Source organism: Ictidomys tridecemlineatus, chromosome 13 (genome assembly GCF_052094955.1).
Source record: "Ictidomys tridecemlineatus isolate mIctTri1 chromosome 13, mIctTri1.hap1, whole genome shotgun sequence".
Lineage (NCBI taxonomy): Eukaryota > Metazoa > Chordata > Mammalia > Rodentia > Sciuridae > Ictidomys > Ictidomys tridecemlineatus.
Genome location: NC_135489.1, coordinates 20882247 through 20905054, shown reverse-complemented (window position 1 = coordinate 20905054; position 22808 = coordinate 20882247). Strand labels below are relative to the sequence as shown.

At 35.2% G+C, this 22808-nt stretch overlaps 1 protein-coding gene across 7 annotated transcripts in view; it reads left to right on the top strand.

The window, feature by feature from the left end:
• The window catches only part of Dcc (DCC netrin 1 receptor), a 1068266-nt gene that overhangs the window by 772269 nt on the left and 273189 nt on the right, over positions 1–22808 (top strand). For all 7 annotated transcript variants that reach the window (XM_040273028.2, XM_040273020.2, XM_021725006.3 and 4 more), the window contains exons 10-12: positions 12232–12380; positions 14540–14678; positions 20460–20509. In XM_040273028.2, coding sequence (XP_040128962.1) covers positions 12232–12380; positions 14540–14678; positions 20460–20509 — 338 coding nt within the window. The remainder of the gene's footprint in view (positions 1–12231; positions 12381–14539; positions 14679–20459; positions 20510–22808) is intronic.

The window sequence follows — 22808 nt, the reverse complement described above, 5'->3', positions numbered from 1 at the left end:
CTCTCCTCTGCATCTGGGCCCTGTGTGTCTACACCTCTTCTGTGAGACACCAGTCATACTGTATGTAGGATCCACCTTAATCCAGTAGGAATTCATCTTTGCTAATTGTACCTGCAAAGGCCTTATTTTAAATAAGGCCAAATTCTGAGATTCCATGGATTTCTGGTATACTGTTCAACCCTTTATGCTATCCTATAACTGTAGACGTATAAATAACGTGGATTTTTAGTAAGAGTCCGTATAGTCTGATTGAACAGTAAGTGATTATTTAGTGAAGGAATTCCCTTTTTCATTTCAAAATCATTTTGATCACTGTCTCTCAAGCAAGAAGGAAATATTGCTGTTAAGTGACATTCCAATGTCTTTAAAATCATATCTGATATATCCTTCTTCCGTCTCCTTCTCTTCAGAATGCTAACTCTGCCCTGTAGGCTGTGGGGCACAGCACTTCCTGAACTGTAAGGAGGGCAGACTTCTAAGGCTGCGGGAGGACACTGATATGCAGAGTCCATAGGTACAGTTGACTGAAGCTGCAGGTGGGATCACAGGAACCACACACTGACATTTCTACTCTTTGACCTTCAGTTGATAAAATCCCCTATAATTCTTTCCTCCCAGACACTGATGCCACCATCTGGACTCTGATTTTAACCGTTATGATCTGAAATAGTAATTCCATGTCATTACCTTAAAATCTTTTGACTTCAGCCTATAGCTATTCTCTGTACCTATAAAATAAAATATTCTTTGAGCAAGAATCCTGGTCCAACCCAATTCCTACAGAATACATGACAAAATTAAATGTGACAAAGCTAATAGTATCAGGGGTGGGGACTGAACCTAGCATAACATTCCTGGCACACTGTGTGTGTGTGTGTGTGTGTGTGTGTGTGTGTGTGTGTGTGTGTGTGAGAGAGAGAGAGAGAGAGAGAGAGAGAGAGAGAGAGAGAGAGAGTGAGTGTGTGTGTGTGCACGCGCACAAATGGAGATTAACCACAATAATTTTGGGGAAAATGGTAAAAAGCAAATATTAACTACACTTTAACAATGGTTCTTTAATGAGTTTAATTTTCCATCAGTTCACCATTATGAAAATTAATTCAGAGAATATAATAATGACAGCATATTATTTTTGAAATCCCAACATATTGAGAATAAGCCAGTGTGGGGTGAGTTACACTAAGCTGAGGAACATACTAAGTACATAATTTCTACTCCTTGCTATAAATCTCCTCCTTGATCTTAACCCTCATCTGACTGCCTTTGTTTCCATTCCCTCTTTTAAATGCCTTGTAGTAAAATCAAAACACTATTTCCATTTTCCTAATCAACTTGTAGTTCAGTTCCAGTTCTTCAAAAGAAAAAAAAAATGCTTAGGACTCTCAGAAATGAGTTGATCTCCCTTCCAGAGGCACGTTTCATGTTTCATCATTTAATATCATATGTGAACATAAATAACAATATGAGAAATTTAATATCTCACTGACATTTTAGATTATGCCGCAGGGTTTAAATTTAGTAGCTTGTTTAATTTTATCACTTCATGAAATGAATTTATTTCCTCAACGTTCTTATAGTATTTTTATCAATTTCTTTGGAAGTATTGAATTACCCTCCCTCCCCATTCCCATTCAAGAAGTTTTCAAGCATCCTACTAGGGCTGCCTACACCTGTGAAGTTCGGGAAGACAGCCACTAGTCCAAAGGGACTATTGAGCCCTTAAAATGTGACTGGCATGAAGTGACATATGCTACAAGTGTAAAATACAGCATGTTAAAGATTTAGTATAAAAAATAATATAATTTTTTTAGATTTTGTATTAATTATATTTAAAAATGACATTTTAGATGAATTGACTTAAATGTGTTATTAAAAACTAATTATACCTATTTAAGTTTTACCTTTCAAAAATGTGCCTTCTAGAAAATTTAATTAGTATATATATATATTCATGACTCATTATCTTTATATTAGATGATGGTAGCTTATATGTATATCCTTGTGTTTTTTAAAAATTTATATATGACAGCAGAATGCATTACAAGTCTTATTACATATATAGAGCACAATTTTTCATATTTCTGGTTGTAAACATAGTATATTCACACCAATTTGTATCTTCGTACATGTACTTTGGATAGCAATGATCATCACATTCCACCATCATTAATTACCCCTTGCCCTCTCCCTTTCTCTCCAATAGAGTTCATCCATTCCTCCCATGCTCCCACTCCCCCAGGCAAGAAGTCAAGGAGGTTGTCAGTCTTACATTAAGTTGAATTTCAGAGTTATTGTAATGCAATTTTTCAGTTGGATCATTCTCAAAGCATATTTTTTTCTGAAAGAGGCGTTCCATTCACATTTGACCATTATATTCCTTACTTTGTTATTTTTAACATCATAGCTGATAACATGAATTAAAGCCAATTCTTTATAATTGATCTGACACTTTATAGTACCAAGGGAAATAAAAGTAAATGAGGTGAAATTAGCAAAAGGAGAGGGATATTTGGCTCTGTAGCAGCATACTGGTGTTCCTATGCTCAGTTTTACCTAAAGTCTCTCTCTAACTTCTATGATTTACTGCTGAAGTCTGTCTTCCTGCAGCTATCTCTGAACAAGCCCAAGTCTTCCAAGTGGTTAATAAACTTCTTATCTTTTGAATACTGAAAATAAAATAAACTTAATCTTCAGGGTGGTTCAGTCAGCAGACCAGGAGCCTTTTAGATGCTTTGTAGAGATACAGGCCTACTAGGTTTTCTGCCCTTTGTGATTATCAATCTTTCTCTTGCATGCATGTATGTGGAAGAGCATTAAAAGTGCTTCTTGGTGATAAATGTCAGGGGAATCACAAAGTGAATATTAATTTCACAATTTTCAAGGTCAGATGTGCACCCAGGTTCATTGTTATTGGAATTTTTATTATTGCTGCTGTTAGGAAAGGTATTTAATCTTGGGCTCTCCTCCACCCACGTGTCAAGAAAGTAAGTGAGCAGATTTTTTTAATATGCACATACATTGCTAAGAAAGAAGTGCCTTAGCACAGTCCGATCTATTAATTGAGACAATTATTTTGAAGACCTTCAAAAGGACCAAGGTGTCCATTTAGAGGAGTTAAATTGAAGTAGAATAAACAAAAGATCACAAGATCTGGAAACCAGGGTGATGTTCCTGAAAAGCAGGTGACTATATATGGAAAAGGAAAGAGAAAAAAAAATATGCAGAAGAAATAAATAAAGAGGTACATATCTGTGATGAAGACATTCCTAGAAGCAGAGTGTAAAATTAACTAACTGAGAGTCCAATAAATTAAAAGAGAAGGAAAGATGGAGAAAAATACTAGGTCATGATGATCTATATGGGGATGAATAACCAGCTGGACATGTCTGCATATAGTCAAGTACCTTGAACCCACTGTGGTGCTGAAGCTGTGATAGTCACCCATGCACACGCCTACACCCCACATACCTGCCCAGTTTAGTGTCTCCCAGTACTTCCCATTTCAGAATAGTCCACTGAAATACCCCAGCTGGGCATATCCACATGGTAGTATTCATGCTTGCTTCTGGTATGGTCTTCACTGCCCCATCTCCAGCCCACATCCTGTTGATTTTACCTTCCACACAGCTTCTAGATGCATCCCCTTCACTGCCTCTCCATCTGATTTTCTGATTCTTAAAAATATCAAAATCCTCCCAAGACCTTTAAAGACTAGTCTGGCCTGTGGAAATATCTCCTAGTTCATTTGGACTCCTCTCCTCCTGGCTCCTGGTGGTCCTGTCACCTTTGACTGTGAGTTCTATGGAAGTTTTTTCCCCATCAGTTTTCAGAGTGTCTGAAACATTAGTTAATATTTGTTGAGCATTTCATTTGTGCCAGGGATCAATTCATAAATTATTGATTATGAATCTTCACAACAAAACTACAAGCTAGAAATTGGTATAAACCCCATTTTTTAAAGATAAAGAAATTTCACTTCAAAGATAGTGAGTAGCTTGGCATTGGTCAAACAGCCTGAGTGAAGGTTCTTCATTTGAACACTGGGTCTCCGGAGGGTCTGTTCTTGACTGCTGGTCTCTGTTACTCATGACTTGCTGGATGAGCTTGGTTGGCATTTCCTGAATTGGAGTAGGCCAGAATTCTGACTTCTATGAAACCTGTGTTAGGGGAACAAAGTTCTAAATTTCTTCCTTAATTTATAGTCCCTCCCCAAAGAACCAGTTTACCCAAGGCAGTTGGTTATCTCTTAAGGCCTGGAAATAGATAAACAATAAATTTCTTCCCCAAAGAGATGGTATCATTTAAGGTAGGATTGTTTTGCCACTTTGTAGAAAAAAAATCTGCTCACTTGACTTTCTGCAGAAGATTGCTATTTCCTTCTCTAATAAATGGCACTGGGGCCCTTTTATAAAAAGCAATCTATACATGTCATTTATTGCTCTATTAAAACTACAAACATCAGATATTGATTCTTCCCCTACTGACCATAGTACAAGCCAACTTCAAGAAAGGTTGCTGGGATTTAGTTACATTATCACCATGGGAAACACAGTGGATTCTGCATGAGCTGAAGACGTGTTTCTCTGATGCACATCTATTTATAGAGAGCTGAAATTTTTGTGTGAAGAAATGCAGTCTTGAAGTTCACATGAGTCTCAAATCAGTGTAAACCAAGTGAGAGGCCAGCAAATGACCTTTCTTGGCCTTTGTGTTTGTGACTCTTCTGTAAGAATTAAACATCAATGTATTGTCTGCATATTATGGAAATAAAATAACAAAAATGACAGCATGTGGGTTATTTATGAGGAGGTGCAGAAGCTCAACTTGTATTTGTGATGACTCTTCAAGCAACTCTGGGCTCTTTCACGAAGCATTCTCTTGGCCAGGTTTGGTTTATAAACAGCCTTCTGGTCAGGACTCATGGTACACGACTGGGCATCTGCATTACAGGGTTTCTCATCTGTTCATGTTTTTCAAATAATCCTGAGAATAAAGACAAGAATACTAGTTCTTCTAAGTGTCTATGGAGAGAATGAAACTTTGGAAAAATTTACGGAACTTGATTTTAGTTTACACTCTATTATCTACAGATTATTTTGTACACTTTGTTTCAAGATTTTCTCAGGAGTTCAGAATTTCTACACCACGGAGCTATTATAGTTTCCTATAATTCTTACAATAACTCTGTGATATAGAAATTATGAACTCCTGAGAAAATCTTGTCCACAGTTGGGAGGGTTTTTAAACTTTATTTACATTTTCCTGAGATTGATAGAACGTTCTTTGATTTGCTGATACCACTCAACAAAATAGTAAAATAATTTAGTGATAACTTCATGCTTTGGGGGAAAGTGGCTTGCTTCCTTATTGTAAGAATGTAAAGCCCTATAACATCCTTAATTTAGTTCACCTTGGAATTATTCTCATTATGTTAAATTGAAGCTCTCATCACAAAACCTTTCCTGAAGGACATTTTTCTTGCTATTCACCAACTTGTAAGTTCTGTTCTGGAAAAGCCAACATAAAGACCATTAACCACCAAATTCATTCATATAGATATTTTCTGACTCATTGGATTCATCCTACATTCTTGAACATCTCTGTCCCTTTTTTCATCTGTGAAATTCCTCATTGTTCTTCAAGAAGTGCTTGTAACTGAACCCCCCATTTTACCCATCCCTGATTTCTGTAGACTTGTTGACAGGCAGGTTTCTGAAACACCTTTGTACTTAATCTTCCGCTCTTAGCCTTGATTATCTAAGTTCTGTTATTGCTCTTCAGCTGTTTGGTGTGTGTTCTCTGTCTTAATACATTCTTTGAAAATTTCTACCATAATACGATATTTCAGAGTGCTGGAGAAAGCACTGAATGCTAAGCACGTGCAAAATATAATTAGATTTTAAAATAAGATGCTGCTTTTATCTAAACTTTTCAATCATAATGGAGAGTAACCAGACCTGTGCTATTTGGAGGGGAAAAAACATTTTTTAAGTCAGATCAGGCTTATATGACATGAAGACTTCATTAATATGTAACACGTAACATGTTTGGCTGGAAATTTCTTTTTACCTTCAATGTTTGGTATTTTAGGTGATTTTTCTATGTCATAAAAACATTTGCCTTAGACATTGCTCAGAAATCTCCAGTTTAAATCATTTGAAATGTCAGCTACAAAGTCAGGAATCTTCACTACACTTTGTATTTCTGGAGATTAGCTTTGTTTCACAAGGTCAAATAGCTTTACATACTTTACCAAGATATACTACTACCTGGTGGTATTAATGAAAAAGCTGAGCTACCTTCCTGAAAGAACCTTATTTTAGGGTCAACTCCTGAAATCATTTTTAGTATCCAACCACTTCAAGCTCTGAATTGAATCATAAGAAATCCACTTTCAGGACTACATTTTTTTTTTCAGGAGCTACTTCTATTAAGCTGTCAGAAATACCTATCACTTAATATACTGGCATATATATGTGTATATAAGTAATATATAAATGATGATATATATCATATACATTATATGTGTTTATCTGTATCTAGATCTATCCTTTACATATTTATACACACATATTACACACAGTGGCACCGTTGAGTAGGTCATAAGTTAGCAGAGAGTGCCTATTAAACCCGAAAGCAAAATGAGCAGGTAATAACTGCTTTCTCCAATGAAACCTTGTCAGACTCCTGTGGTTTCATATTAGAAACCTACCCCATAGTTTTTGCTTCTTCCTTGCCAAATTACTGTCATATCTCCTAACTATGTATATAGTTCATTCAAAAAGGGGTTTCATTATGTTAATAATTACATTGCCTGCAGGCTTTTTGATGTTGCATTCCCCATACAGAATAGAAGCAGATTTCATAGAAATATCATTAAAGCTGTTAACTACAGGAGAAAAAAATCAAGGAGGCAATCAAAGCATGCACTTTATTATCAATAAATGCAAGTAGTTTCAGAAATGGCTCACATTTGAAACATGTTCATTGAGGAAATTGTTGGCTATAGAAGCTGTTGCTTAAAGTAAGAGAGCTTTGTGATGTGAATCCATTTGGATCACTTCAGATAATTACTTAGATTTGTTGGTATCCATCTTTTAAAATAGTCTCAAGAAGAATTTTTAAATTAGTAAACTGATAAAATGATAGAATCATCATCAGAATTCTGAATTGAGGGCATCTCAATTATAGGTCATTACTTGAATGACAATACATGTGACAGTTTTTTCTTCCCCTGAATCCACTTACTTTAGTCCTTAAAAAAAAAAGTGTCTGTTAAATTTATGATTTAAGAACATTAGAACTCCTTGTACTACAGTGTCATTTTGAAAGAAACTTTAAATATTCAAATGTTCAACTACATAGCCTCTGACATTAACATTTGTCTTCATTTTGAACTTCCCGCTGAGAAACATCAGTGTAATGGCTGAGAGGCATCAGCCTCATTCCATATTATTACAACAGCAGCATGACTTGATTCTTCTAAAGCTTTTTCTTTGAAACCCTTATATTCACATTTATATTTCGAAGGGATTCCTTAAACTCTTGAGGTTTTTTGAGAAACATATATTTCATAAATCATAATTTAGGTATTTCAAAGTCAGTCAGATGAGCAAGTAGGTAGAAGAGTATTAAATAGAAAAAAGGGGAAGGGAGGGAGGAAGGAAAGGAGGAAAGAAGGAAGAAAGGAAGGAAGAAATTAATTCATTTATATGAGAGGATTTCTCAATCTCCAGAAGCCATATATCTTGTAAAACCTAAAATATTTGGTAAATTAAACCAGATGAATTCAAATGCCTTTGAAATACTCATAATGTGAAAAGTGATATAGCAATCTAGTTTACAAAGTTATTTCAGCTTTGAAAAACACTAACATTTGAATAAATGTTATAGATGTCTCTTTAACATGAAATCATTTCCATAGTTCTTACAATAGCATAAATAGAAACCACTACAAGTCATTCAACAATAATCACCGACTGTCAGAACCAAAGCAAACCAGAGATATTATCTAATTCATCAGGAATTAGAAATTTTGGAATCATAGGTACCAATGATAGAAACTGTAGACCACGTTCCTCCAAAAATGTATGTTGCATTTGTGAAAATTATAATCAATTTCAGAGGGTTCTTAGACTCCTTGATAGGGGCAGTTCCCCCTCATACATAGAGATAAGAATATCATATCTCCTATCATCTATAATTATTCAACTGTAGCCTATTAAACCATGGTAGTTCACTCTCTAATATGCATGCACACATACAGTCTTCCATATGCATATGTGATAAACCATACTATGTTAAAGATTTGACTAGCTTTTTTTTTTTTTCTTGCTACTGGGAATTGAAACTGGCAGTGCTTTCTTTACCAACAAGCTACACCCCCAGTCCTTTTAATTTTTTATATTGAGACAAGGAATTGCCAAATTGCTAAGGCTGCCCTTAAACTTGCAGTCCTCCTGCCTCATTCTCCCAAGCTGCTAGGATTACAGGCATGTGCCACCATGCCTGTAGCTGACTTTTATATAACATTATTCAGGTTAATATGCAACAAGGTTTCATTACAATGTGCTCTGTTATCCTATAAGTTTATATATAGTCAGAAATTAATATTCCCAGTGCAAGTAGTGACACATAATACATCTCATTTATTCCAACATAACTATTTAATTTGTTCTTAGATACAGGTGTTATAATGAATTTGTACTTCAATGCAGCATTGAAATTTTAAAAGGTGGTTGGCTAATCTGACATTGATTGATGAGTTACTTGCATAGATTATGTATCTATTCTGAAATCTTTCCATTCTTTGAAAAAGCAGGTAACTTGAATGGAGATGGAGAAAAATTAGATGCAGTTTGCCACAAAATTATTGTCCAACTGAGGAGATCAGTGGAGACTATTAAAGACATCTTGGAAATGATGAGCAGTTAAGCCCATTAAGTTTCTTGACTGACATGCTACAATGTAATGAAATGGAGGGCGAGAGCTGTTAACTGTATTGATTTCACATCTAATTCCCATTCTTGAACATTTTTCGAGTCTCCCTTTTTGTTTTCTTGCTTGCAACTCATATGCATATAACATTACATATGTAAAATTATATGAATTATACTTCAACCCACTTTATGGGTATAACTGACTAAATATACAAGTATATACCTATATACATATAAACCCATCATTAACATTAAACAATATATTATCCACATATATAAGTCAAGGTTATAATTCAAAGGGAAAATACAAGGGAATTCATGAATCTGAATTTGTAGCACTGTTGTGAAGAAGAATAAGTATTAAATAGCTACTGTCTAGACTCGCTATCCTGACACAGGAACGTTGTGAAGAAGAATATCCTACATGCAGGCAATATTTTGCTGTAAATCAGAAGGCTGTTGTTTTCTGAAGGAAATATATGTATAATTTGATGGCAATCCATGTTTTGATATTTATATTTATTCAAACCAACATAGAGTTATGACATTTTTATTCTAATATATGAGAGTATTAAACAAAATCTACCAATACTATCATATCATAAAATAAATTATATTTTAAGTCAAAAGAGTGAAAGTATGAAACAATTTAATATTGAAGGATAATCTTTTCTTAGGAGAAAAAAGCAATTGAAAACTACCACAACAAAAGGAATGTTCTTGTTTGGCTAGTAACTTGTGCAAGCACTTTGGTGGCTTATGAGTACTTGAACTAAATGCTCCAGTGGCTCCTTTTTATTTGCAGTGTCTATTATCTCTGTTTGAAATCCTTCTGGAAACCCAAGCACACATTTCTCCCTAACAGTATCCAATGACTATAAGGAAGGTGGACAAATACACTTAATGAGTAAATGATTAGGGTTGGCACTAGTCATGTGAATGGAGTCCAAATTAAGGTAATAACTGCCTGATATTCTGTAGTCGACAACAATTAACTACATGAATATAAAGAAGTTACAAGATAGGGAAAAGGCACAGAAATTTACAGAATAGCATGGGCACCCCCCCAAACACACACACACACACACACACACACACACACATACACACATTTCTTTGCTTCTCTACAAAGCCATTACATACTGCTCAGTTGCTACATAAGTTGAGGTGCAGGATCATTTCCTTCCCCTTTGCTCCTTAAAACTTGGAGTCCATATGAATCACTTCCTGTTGCCTCATTGTGTTTTAGTGAGCAGGAAGAGCAGACACTTCCCAAACATTACCATCTGTCCCCTTCTCCCAGACATCCACTAGTTTTTAGTCTCCCAGTCCTCTGGGGGTGCAAAATCAGGTCTGGACTTTCACCTTCTTTGAATGTGTAACATCTCACCACAGAAATGGGATTAAAATCTGAATAGTTTCTTCCAGATGAAACTACGTTTATGACAAGTAACTCTCTTTCAGTTAAGCTATAAGAAAGCAAGAAGGAACGCATTTGGCAACTACTTTACACACCACTGGGTCACACCTCTATGTTCTGTGTGAACCGTGTTGAAATCCCAGGTCCCTCCCATTCCACATATATCTTCTGCAAGCTCCTGGAATTCAGAGCCTTCATTCCTTTCTCTGTCTTTCTTACTTAGAGGAATAACAAATTTCAAATCAGAAATGTTCTCTTTGCATTTTTTATAAGTATATAAGTAATCACAAAACCATACAAATTATTTGTTTTTATTATTATGCTTTAAAACTTTAAAAAAAAAAACTTTACTGTGATGATTCAGGAAACAATGTTCATAGACAGGTTTTTGTTTATTTATTTTCCCATGAAGCAAATTGACTGGCTTCATGGTCTCCATGGTCTCATGTTCTCCATGCTTCCACATAAACGAATTATATCTTGTAAACTGTGACATGAGATAAGACTCCCAGCTCTTTGGTATTGTGCCCCTAACGTTCTCTTTGCAGAATAGGATGTTGTCATAGAAAAAGTATCCTTTCCTGGAAGAGTACTGGGGTAGGAACACTCTTGTCTGTCAAATGTCCAACTCTTAGGGACCAAGGGTCTTCCAGTGGAAGAAAGGAAGTTGGCAAAGGAAGGGAAGGGAAGGCCAAACAGAGGAGAGATGGACTGGAATGAGACACATGAAAACTCTGGTCAAAATATCAGACAAGATTGGGCACATTCAGGGTGGTATGGCCGTAGACTCTGATCAAAATATCTATGAAAGCACATGTCAGTATATAAACAGGAGAGTATGTACGTATGCACACACCCGCACGTGTCTTATCTTTGTGCCCTGAAAATACAGGAAGCAAAGCTGTTAAAAGTCGTAGTTAACCACACGTAGCATTCTGATCTTGGTCTTTAATGTCATTCCCCACTACCAAGAACGAGAAATCATGGGGAAAACAATCTGATTCCAGAGCTAGGGTACGGTCAAGATGATCAGAAAGAAAGGAAATACTCCACTAAATGAAGCGATAGACCACAGGGACAGAGGAATGAACTTAAAGAGAAATGAACTTAAAAAGGACTTCACAGGTCAATGTGACCACAAAACAATTAAGGATGATATGACTTATAAACCATGAGAAGGTAACAGGTACAAAAATAGAAATGTGGGTTCTTATAGTAAAAATCTGAAAATTTCTGCATCTTGAAATACCTGGTCAGAAGTGCTGATCATGTGATTGTGGACTTGTTTTATCCAATTTTGTTAATAAGCAAGTTACTTATGTGTGATTAAGTAAAGTAATAGTCATGAGAGAAAATGGAACACCAGAAAATACAATTAAAAGTGAATCCTAAAAATAATTTTAAAGAACGAGAGTCAAGCAAGATTTTAAATTGCTGACTTAAATAACAACCATGTGATAAATTATCCATACCTGTGTTGCCTATTTGAATAATAAATGGAAATGTTCTAGTACTCTAATTGTATTTTCTCTCACAGGCAATGGTATACTGGTGGAGTGGAAAATTATTCAGATTAAGAATTTAGATTCAGAATCCCACTCTTTTCTAACATTACCTTAGTTTTTCATACTTCTTGGCCATTTTCTTTAAGAATAAAATGAAATAAGTAATTCAATTAATATAAGTTTTTACTTTATTTTTAAAATTAAGTGAGTCTAAATTTTCATTAATTTTTATATTTTATTTATTGATATCCATGTGGCTCTAAAATTGTACATTTTGCTATTTTTTCCCTTGAACTAGAAAAGTTTCAAGTTTATTTGTTTTGCAGAAGTGAACCCTTTTATACTAATCAATGTGTTTTGTACACAGTGCAAGTTCCAGGGCCAGTAGAAAACCTGCAAGCTGTATCTACCTCACCTACCTCAATTCTTATTACCTGGGAACCTCCTGCCTATGCAAATGGTCCAGTCCAAGGTTACAGATTATTCTGCACTGAAGTGTCCACAGGGAAAGAACAGGTAGGTAAGGGCATGAGTCACACAGCCTGTCTACTGGGTGGCTCTCCAGCTAGAAGAAGGAGACTTGCAAGCTCCTGATACGGTTCAGTGTTAAACATATTCATTGGATAGTGGATTAGTTCTAAAGTACTTGTTATTGAAAACTTTAAGCAATTTAATTGGATTCTGTTGTGAAAAAAAGGCAAATAGACTGTAAGTTGAGGTTAAAAGAGATTGATGCTCATTTTGGGTTTGAATATGCAGTAGCCTGGGCCAATGTAGGTAACCATATTTGTGTGCACCCAGAGATAGTGTACTTTCCCTACTTATGGGAAGGAGGGAATGCATCTGGATATATTGTCTGTCTGTCTGTCTCTCTCTCTCTCTCTCTCTCTCTCTCTCTATATATATATATATATATATATATATATATATATATATCCTTAGCCAGATGGCTGTTATGTTGTTGTTTTTTGTTTTTCAATTTTTTATTTGTTTTAACTAGTTATACATGAAAGTCGAATGTATTTATGCACTTTGACATATCATACATAAATGGGGTATAATTTCTCATTTTTCTGATTGGATATGCTGTAGAAGCACATCAGTCATGCAGTCATGTATGTGCATAAGGTAATAATGGCTGTTTCAGATGGCTGTTTGCATTCTTCCCTATCAGACTGTTTCTATCCTCACCATCGCCCTCCTCCTTGCATTTTGTTTCTAATTTGTTCTTAACACAGATGCCTGGAAAGAGGCAGATTGGCTGTTCAGGTTTTAGAGCTAGAGTAAATAAGTCTTTGAGGGTGACAAAGTCAGCAATTCTCTTTTGTGACATTCGTATGACTGTTGAGATATTTACTGCCAGACCATCACCTTCATGTGGAGAAGATACACAGACAAGTGGGTAGCTGAATAGCACAGTGGCCTCAGGAGCTGAGAGTGCTCTATTTTGTGAAGGTTGCCAAGCATAAGGTGGTCTCCATGCTTCCACATAAACTGCATTTGCAGTAATTTTTACTTCAAATCCTGAAACAGGGAGCTGGAACTATATAGCACCTGCCTAGTGAATCCCAGTATCACCAAAGAGAGAGAGAGAGAAAGAAAGAGAAAGTGACCAATCTGAAACAGTTTAGAGTTCAGGTCTAGTTCCAAGTTATATGATAGACAGCATTCAATAAACTGCTCCTATGTAATCCTTCTTCTTCTTCTTCTTCTTCTTTTTTTTTTAGCACCAGGGAATAGACCCATGGATATGGGGTGCTTAACAACCCTGAACCATATCCTCAGACCTTTTTATTTATTGATTGATTGATTTTTAATTTTGAGACAAAGTCTTGCTAAGTTGCTTCAGGCCTAGCTAAATTGCTGTGGCTGGACTTGAATTTGCAATCCTCCTGCTTCGGTCAGCAGTCGTTGGGATTACAGGGATGCACCACCAAGCCCAGATTCCATGCAAATTTTAACTATTATTTTTTTACTACCTCTTTGATTCAATGTTCTATATATTTTAGTCTTCAGTAATTCATTTCCCCAACCTATTTAAAAAAATTCAAAAGCAATGTCACCCAAGGCAGATTGAGTGTGAGATCGTCCTGGAGAGCTAAATGAGGCGATCCTCTGGTGAGTGCTGGTCTGATCTCCCCAGCAACTTTCACCTTCAGGACCCCATAGACTGCAGCTGTGAAGTGCCAACAGTTTCAGCCTACCTCTCAGCATTTGGGGAGATACAAACTGTGGCGAAGTATCTGAGAGTTTCAAGAGCTGTGGGTACATGTCAGCAAGCAATGCAGCAAATCTATGGATTCTTGGTGAATTATTCCATTTGAAGTGGGAGCCAGTCTCTGTTCCCAGGGCTCTACAGCCATCTTCTGCTCATCAGGGATTTGCTGTGGGTGGAATAACTGTTACCATTCAATGCACTGGGTGGTATTAAACAAATTGGAACTTAATGTCTACAAATAGAGCATAGTGCTATTTTTATAAGGAGTCTATAGAGCAGTGTGGGCTCAGTGGGGGAGTGTGAGTCACAGGTAAGGTTTTACAACTCATTATAGGCTAGAATGAATGTACTTTAGTGAGCAGGAGTCTAATGTCCATTTCAGTGATTGCACAAAAAGGCTACCCTTCCTGCTTTAATGCACCTCCTTAATAACAGTTTTGACGTTTTATGTCTCCAGAATATAGAAGTCGATGGGCTATCTTATAAACTGGAAGGCCTGAAAAAATTCACGGAATATACTCTTCGATTCTTAGCTTATAATCGCTATGGACCAGGAGTATCTACTGAGGATATCACAGTGGTTACACTTTCAGACGGTAAGTGAGAAAGAGTGAAATTTCATTCACACATTTGCTAATAATAATTAAATACTATTGGCATGTATGTCAGAGATCCCATTTTCAAGGCTTCCTGACTAAAATTTTGTGGAATATTTTAACACAAATTAGAAAATTTTGTGAACTCATTTATGCTATTATCAAACTTAAACCTTCTGTCCAGGTATGTACCCTGAGTCAGGATATATTAATAGGTCCTTCTTAAGGTGTGACAGTTGCCTAAGAGCTCAAATAATTTTTGGGCATGTTTTTATTTCTATAAATGCTCTAATGCAAGCTCATTTGTGAGTGGACTAATTTGGCATGCTTCTGTTATTCCTCATTCCAAAGGGCACAGATGATTTAAAGTGCAATCAGTCCCCCTAAATAGCTCTTATTTTGAAAATATAAGGAATTAGCCCAAAATATCAACCATTAAATGTATGAATAGTAAACATTCATTTTACTTTTTCTGATGAATGAAAGATTAGACTTTTTTAATGCTATAAAAGAGAGGAAGGAATCCTGGTCAAGAGAATGGATTTGATTAAGCAGTGGCATGGAAAACTAGAGAACTAGGGATCATGAAAGTTGGAAAAATCTAATTAAAAAAGTGAAAGTAAAGTACAGCAGAACATGTGGTATGAGGCCAGTGGAGACTCAGGTAGGTTCAGAAATGTAGAGATGACCCCCATGAATCTAAAAAAAAGATAAGAAGCTAGCTCTTTTCTGCAGTAATTACCCTTTTAGTTTACTTCTGTAAATATTGATATTTTTAAAAAATCACTATAGCTTGTGACTCAGAACAATCTGTCCTTCTTGAATCTGGCAAAGTATCTGGTGGACATTGCACAGGGTATCAGTGGAATAACAAAAGACATGCTCGTGATAAAGGACAGTGCAGAGAGAACACAGGAGTGATGCTCATTTTCAATTTCAATTTTAAAATGTACTTTACATGTAAGGCCACTTCAGTATCATTTTAATGTAATTCTTCTGCCCATCCATCTGATTCTGTTATTGGAGACAGAACAGAATATTGGCAGAATAAATTATTTCACAACTTATAATTATAAAAATAAAAGAAAAACAAATGAAAATGAATATTTTACATAATTTATGTAGATTTTATTCACACTCTGAACTGTAATGCTGCGGCCTTATTCTCCACTTTGGTTTAAATGTCATAAGTGAGAAAGATAGATTGTTAATCATTAGTCTAAGAATTAGCTTCTGGAAGTGTGCAGTGGTTGAGACTTAGAAAATGTCTGTCACTAAAACAAAAGCATTTTATGACCCTAACCCCAATAAAAATCACTGTAGAAGAGACACTCAATTGCCTCTATCCGATGCATTTGATAGAAGAAAGCCGGGACTCTGTGGTCCCCTTGACAAGGGTACCCTGACCTCCTTCACATGCATTTTTACAGTCACTTCCTCCCTTCTAATTTCCAATCTAAACCTGCACTCCTGGCTTCCACTGGCTCATTACCTAGCTCCCTTCTATCCACTTCTATCTAATGTTTTCTCTTTTGTCTTGAAGCTGTTCTTGCCGAGGTCACACACCACATTTTGATGTCTTTAGTCACCTTTAATAGTCATCTGCTCCCCGGTCCCAGTCATAGGGCAACTTCTTTGACTTTTTGTATCTTCTAACAGGTAACTGTTGTGAAAATTAGATTGGCTAATCCATGCAAGCACCTAAAACAATGCTTGACATACATGCAAGCTTTTAATAATACTTATCTACACCCATAGATATTTGCTTTTTATATTAAATGCTTCTAAATACAAAAGAGGTGTTATATTCATTTCTACCTTCTTCCTGACTCAGTAAATATAGGTTGGATAAATTAGACAGGTTCATCCAAACTATACAAATGTGTGTGTGTAAAAATTAATCTTGGGACTTCCCAGTTGTGGGGTTAATTTAATAAATGACTGTGCTTAAATGCATCTGCATTGTAAAGAGCATCATATATCTTATTGTGTTAGAGGAATCCTTACCATAAAATTTACATCAGGGAAGAGAACAATGTAAAAAAATAAAATTAAGTATAATTTATTTTCTGAATTAATTATCCCAATGGTTTCCCAGTTCTGCTAAGATGCTTATAAATATTTTTATCCAGATGAGCCATCATTTCTAACTTAGCTCTGCTTCAATTGTTTATCTAAGTAGAAACATAATTTTCATTCAGATTCCTCCATCTAGTGTACCATTGGTTTGACCCACTTTTTCAAACCATTGGGATTGATTATTTAGCACAAGATCATATCTGATTTTGCAAGTTTTCTTTTTGTCTTCCCCAAACAGTTTTTCTTGAACAACATGATATAGTAAGGTCACTAATACATTTTATGAATGAAGTAACAGGAATTTCCATGCCGTCTTGTTCTGTGTCTGAAAGCAGAAGGACCCTATTTCATAGGCAACCACCTATAAAAAATCTGCTTATTATTGCCATCACTGTTAACACTAATGTTTACTGAGTAGTTGCTAAGAGCAAGGCCTTGATCTAAGAACTTTGCATTAACTTTTAGACTGACAATACTATAATTTTCCCTACTTTACAGTTGACAAAACCAAGTCAGAAAGGGAGCAAAGCTGGTAAGCGAGGCCATAGAAACTAATGAGTAAGAGGCAGGGGGCAACTTGGAGACAAACTTCTATCATTCTGTGATAAATGTTTTATATTAGAATCTTAAAGAAAAACTTGTAAGTATATATGAGTTATTTTGATCCATAAACTGTGTGCATGTGACAGCAGGTGTTTGCTGAGGAGTGGAATTGAAGTGCCTGTGGTGATGGAGATTCACTTGCAAATGTGATCTGCCCTACAGACTGCCTCACCACCAAATGTATAAACCAGCAAGCTCCACCATGTTGGGAGGCCTCCAGAACCACCTCTGATTGACCTTAATAGACCCAGTGTCAATGACAAGTCACATGGCATTTTGAAGACAAAAAATATTCTTTCCCTTTTGCCTCATGAAACAACAAGACATTGTGGGAAACAAATAATGAAAATCCCAGATAGATGCATATCCCCCTTACTTCCACCAATATTCCAACCCTATTTCTTGCATGGGTTTATCTCTAAATAGTATAGAAATTGATAGTGAGAAGGAAGAAGAAGGAGGAGTAAGGATCAGTAACCAAACTTACTGCAGAAAAAATTCTTTAATTATCCTGACCTTGTAAGAATAGCTAGTGTGCATCAGTGGAAAGTAAGAGAAGTTTATACCACAGAAAACTAAAATACAGCATTGCTACTATTATGAAAACATTTAGGATTTTATTAAATTGGATTTTAATTTGTAATACAGGAATTACTCTTGATGTTTCTACAATTGTGGTAGTTACAAAATAAAGATGAACACATTTATATTTTGTCTTCGTGTACTCTTGGCCTACTAGAAATAGGGAGTTAAATACCATTTATAAATTTTATTTATTTATTTATTTGAGAGAGAGAGAGAGAGAGAGAGAGAGAGAGAGAGAGAGAGAGAGAGGGAGAGAGAGAATTTCAATATTTATTTTTCAGTTTTCGGCGGACACAATATCTTTGTTTGTATGTGGTGCTGAGGATGGAACCCGGGCCGCATGCATGCCAGGCGAGCGCACTACCACTTGAGCCACATCCCCATTTTAAATGATATATGAGGGTAACATATCTCATAGATAGCATAGTACCCAGAACAAAACACAGAATAAATCTACCTTTTCCTTCCTCCAAAATTCAATCAGCTGTGATAAATTCAGTTAGCATTACTGAAATTGTTTTGATAACATTAAATTGGTCAACAAATGAGTGTAATATGATTAACAACATAAAACATGACATGGAAATATGACAAAATACATTAAATTTAAACAAGAAATATTTTCATGTTTAAGAACTGATTGATTAGTATTAATATTTAATATTAGTATTGATTAGTGTTTAATACTAATATTAGTATTTCCAAATTTTGTTTTAAAGATAATATTTTAGAATTTTGTAAAGTTATATAGAGCATATTGTACCCCAATGTTTTACCTCAGTTTAAATGATAAAATTGTAACTTATACCTTAAATGTAGTTTTTACAATTAATTAAATATTATTAATATTAATAATAAAATTGCAGTTTATACCTTGATTTAAAAATAGACAATTACAAGACCTGGTGACTAAAACCTGAGTATGAAGGAGCTTTTTTCATGAGCATATAAGCTGTCTGTTAATTAATTTACTCATTCAACAACTAAACTGAATGTGCATACTGAATGACATACATGAGAGTTTTCTCAGTACTTCACACAGCATCAAAATAGACAAAAAGCCTGTCCCTCTGGTAGTTACATTCTGTACTTAATTTATAAAATGTGAAATAAAATAAATTCTGAAATATTTCCTAAATTAGGAATGTTTATGAAAGAATAATTATTGATTTAATTCATAAAAATCAAGCCCCAGGTGAGTATTTATTCAGTGGTTACCATCTTTGTTCGGCACTAAGACAGGTTCAAAATTAATACATACTAAATTATTGCAATTTCCACTATGTCCAGAAAGTTCCAGGAGCCAATATTTAAGTAAATATTTATTTCCTAATTCAATTCAGTAAATATTAATTGAAATGTCAGTTCGGAGGATATAAAGATTAATCAGATAAATAATATGCTGTGATGGTGACTAGTTTTGTTACCTTCTGGAAGGTAAAATCTGAGTAGGGCATAAATAAATTGAGTGTAAAATATAAGAAACATTTAGAAAAAAACAGATATTGTCCAAGTATTTAAAATAAGGGGAAATAGGACAAGAAATGGATCTAAGGTCTTGAAAATGTCCAGGAATATTTCATTTTTATTATATCACCATTTTGTCACCAAAAAGGATAGGGGCTACTCATTATATAGATTATAACATGTAAAGAATTTATTTAATACTGTTTCTATTTCTTTTGTGGGACAGGAGGATTTTTTGTTTTATGTATGATTCATCCCAGACAGCTAGAAAATAGTCCCTGACCTCTAACAGCTATTCATTGAATGTTTGTCTTTGAATTATTAACATGATAGAATATTTACTTTTTGATATAGTAAATATTTCTTACAGGTATTAAAATAGACCTGTCTATGTTCTTCTTTCTTCCATAAAGAAGTGGGTACATCAAAAGAAACATCCAGAGAAAATGAATTGCTCTTGTGTTGATGGAATTGACGGGGTTAATACTACTTGGTAGGCTGCTTGCATCTATGACACACAGGTTTAATTATAAACAGCAAAAAAAAAAAAAAACTGTGAGAGTATTTCTTCTTTACACTTTTAAGAGAGATAATAAACATTGCATTAAAGGGATTAAGCAACCTGGGTGACCATTAGAATGATATATTTCATCATAATGCCCTGCAGATCCTGAAATGTGCAGTCTCTTAAACCTTTAATACCACTCTAGGAAATCTCCTGTGTGTTTCCAGTGGTTTCTCTAGGAAGGTTATTATAAGAAAGCTGTAATTAAATGTCAGTATTTGGTATCACAGCAGGTGCTCTTTTGCCTAACAGTTTTGGGGGCTCCCTAGATGGATAACTAACTGGCCCACCAACCGAGAAAGCATATACAAATGAGGTTATTTCTCATCTCTTCACGAAAATTTTGAAAGACCACCTGCCTTAACCCACCTCATTATAATTATGAACTGTGAGAAAGATAGACTTCCTCTTTTCACCAGAGGGTTGGAGTTTCTCTTCCAAGACTTTGGCAGTAACCATCCTATTTGTTTGATTCCTTTCAGTGCCAAGTGCCCCACCTCAGAACGTCTCTCTGGAAGTGGTCAACTCAAGGGTAAGTCAGCCAAAAGCTCACTGATTCTCTACCTGTTTTTTTTTTTTTATGTGTAACCTCTGCTAACCCAGCCATCCCGTGAGTACAGGGTGGTGGCATCCTTTGAGTAGAGGGTGGTGAAGGAATGTTCTGGAACAACAGACAGTGCAGAATTATCCCATATGCTCTTCACCACACTTGAACAAACTGGATTTACTTCTGATACATTTGATTTTATAGATGTTATAGTGGTTAAGGGTATTTCAACAAGAGACAAGGACGTCTCTTCTACTATAATCACTCTAGTAGACAAATACCTAGCAGAATACTAAATGGGGCAAATGAAAGAACTGGGGCAAGAAAAGACTTTGGTCCCTAACAGCTTGATCAGAATTGAATTATTTCATGATGGTTTCTGTCCTCCCTCGTAAATCTAGACATCAAAGGTCATTCTTGAGGTGCAGTGAGACTATATTTATAAAGCAGTGTTACCCAGTCACCACTGGTTTCCTTGTCTGAAAAGTGGCTTTGACTTTCAAACAAGCTTGAATTTGGCTAAGGACTGCCAAAGATACATAAGCTCTGAGTCAAGAGTGACTCAGGGTTGATAATATGCCAGAGCCACCTAAGAGGGTGGAAGGGATCTGCGGAGATGTCATCATGACCAGGCTGTGTGTAGAACTTTAGGAAAGCTTTTCACTTCCTGGGGACCTCAGTGTACTCACCTCTTTAATGAGAGGATTGGTCTAAATTGTTTCTACTGGAGACAGCAGGGAAATTGTGAGTCTTAGGGAAAGACATACGCTTGGCTTTCACACTGCCTTTCCTTTTTCCCTTTTTTATAACTGCGTGTAGTTCTAGTAGAGCATCCAGCATCACCACACCTGTTTCTGTGCTCAAATAACATGGTGTCGATGCCTTCCTTATTGGCCTATCATGAGAAAGTGGTGACATAACATATGCAAAGAATTTAATATTGTGTTGGTCGTGAAGTGTTCATTCCATGAGCACTTCCTTGTCATATTTTGCAAAAATCTATGATGAAGCTATATTTTGTGGCTGAGATCAGGTTTGTCTATGCCAAATGAATTTATTGTCTTTTAGAGTTAATTAAATGTCTCTGAAATTGTTATCTTCATATTTTAACCACTGTATTAGATAAGAAACAGTGAGACAAATACACAATTAGAATAAAAAAAAATAACTGAATCCAAGGAGGAAAAAATAAGATGAAGAAATAAAACCCCAAATTAACATATTTGTAAAAAAAAGACACTTCTTGCAAGAACATTAAATCTTTTACAGATATGCTGTTCAACTTAATAGATTGCCAGTGCAAAGCCAAGTAGATTTTACAATTATCATATGTTGAATGAAAATTTGAAAATATATTGTAGTTTCTCTTGTTTAAAGATTCATTATTATAAGAATGTTCAATGCACATTTTTCCTCCAGGGCAGAACATAGAAATGGATACATAAGCAATTTTATGTTTGTGTGCTCATGTCCTTTACAAGTGTACTTCTGCAAAGGGTGAATGTTTTCTTCTGAACTGTGAATAAGGTATTATCAAATGACTGTGGATGCTGACTATATTTGAATATGAATTTACTATCTTCTTAAAGAGAGAATTCCTGGATTGCAAAATTGACTTTTTCAACATAATTTTATATATGTATATTTATACATACACACAAATATCACACCTCACTTTCTTCTATAATATGCACTGTTTGCAACAACCCCATGCGGCTGCGTCTTCTTCTATCCTCCTAGAGTTGATTTCTCATGCACTGCATTGCTAGAAAAAAATCACTTTTCATTCACCTTTCAGAAGGAATACAGTAGGCTTTAGAAAGTCTCTTACTCTGTCTCCCTTTCTTCTTCCCTCTGTTATCTTATTTCCTAGATTCTAAGGAATTAGGAATTATTAACTTTTTCTTTGAGATTTTCAAGAGGATAGAAATTGAATAATCAAAACACTGTATTTTACATTCACAGTATGTTGATTCCAGGAAAGCCAAAAATAGTACTTTATTTTGATATTATTTTGTTCAAAATAAAAGTTATCAAATACATAATGCTTACCTTTGAATACTACCATTTCAAAGAACAAGTTATATTGTAAAGGAAATATCATGGTTGAGGAAATATTATGAATTTTTAGATTAACAGAATTATAACTTTTTACATTTTTTAACTTGGGAATTTCCTTTAAGATAAAAAGATAAGAGTCACATTTTTAAAATTTATCCTAAGACATATTTGCAATTCTCTGGAAAAAATGCTGATTTTATTGATGGTCATTGAAGAATTTTGG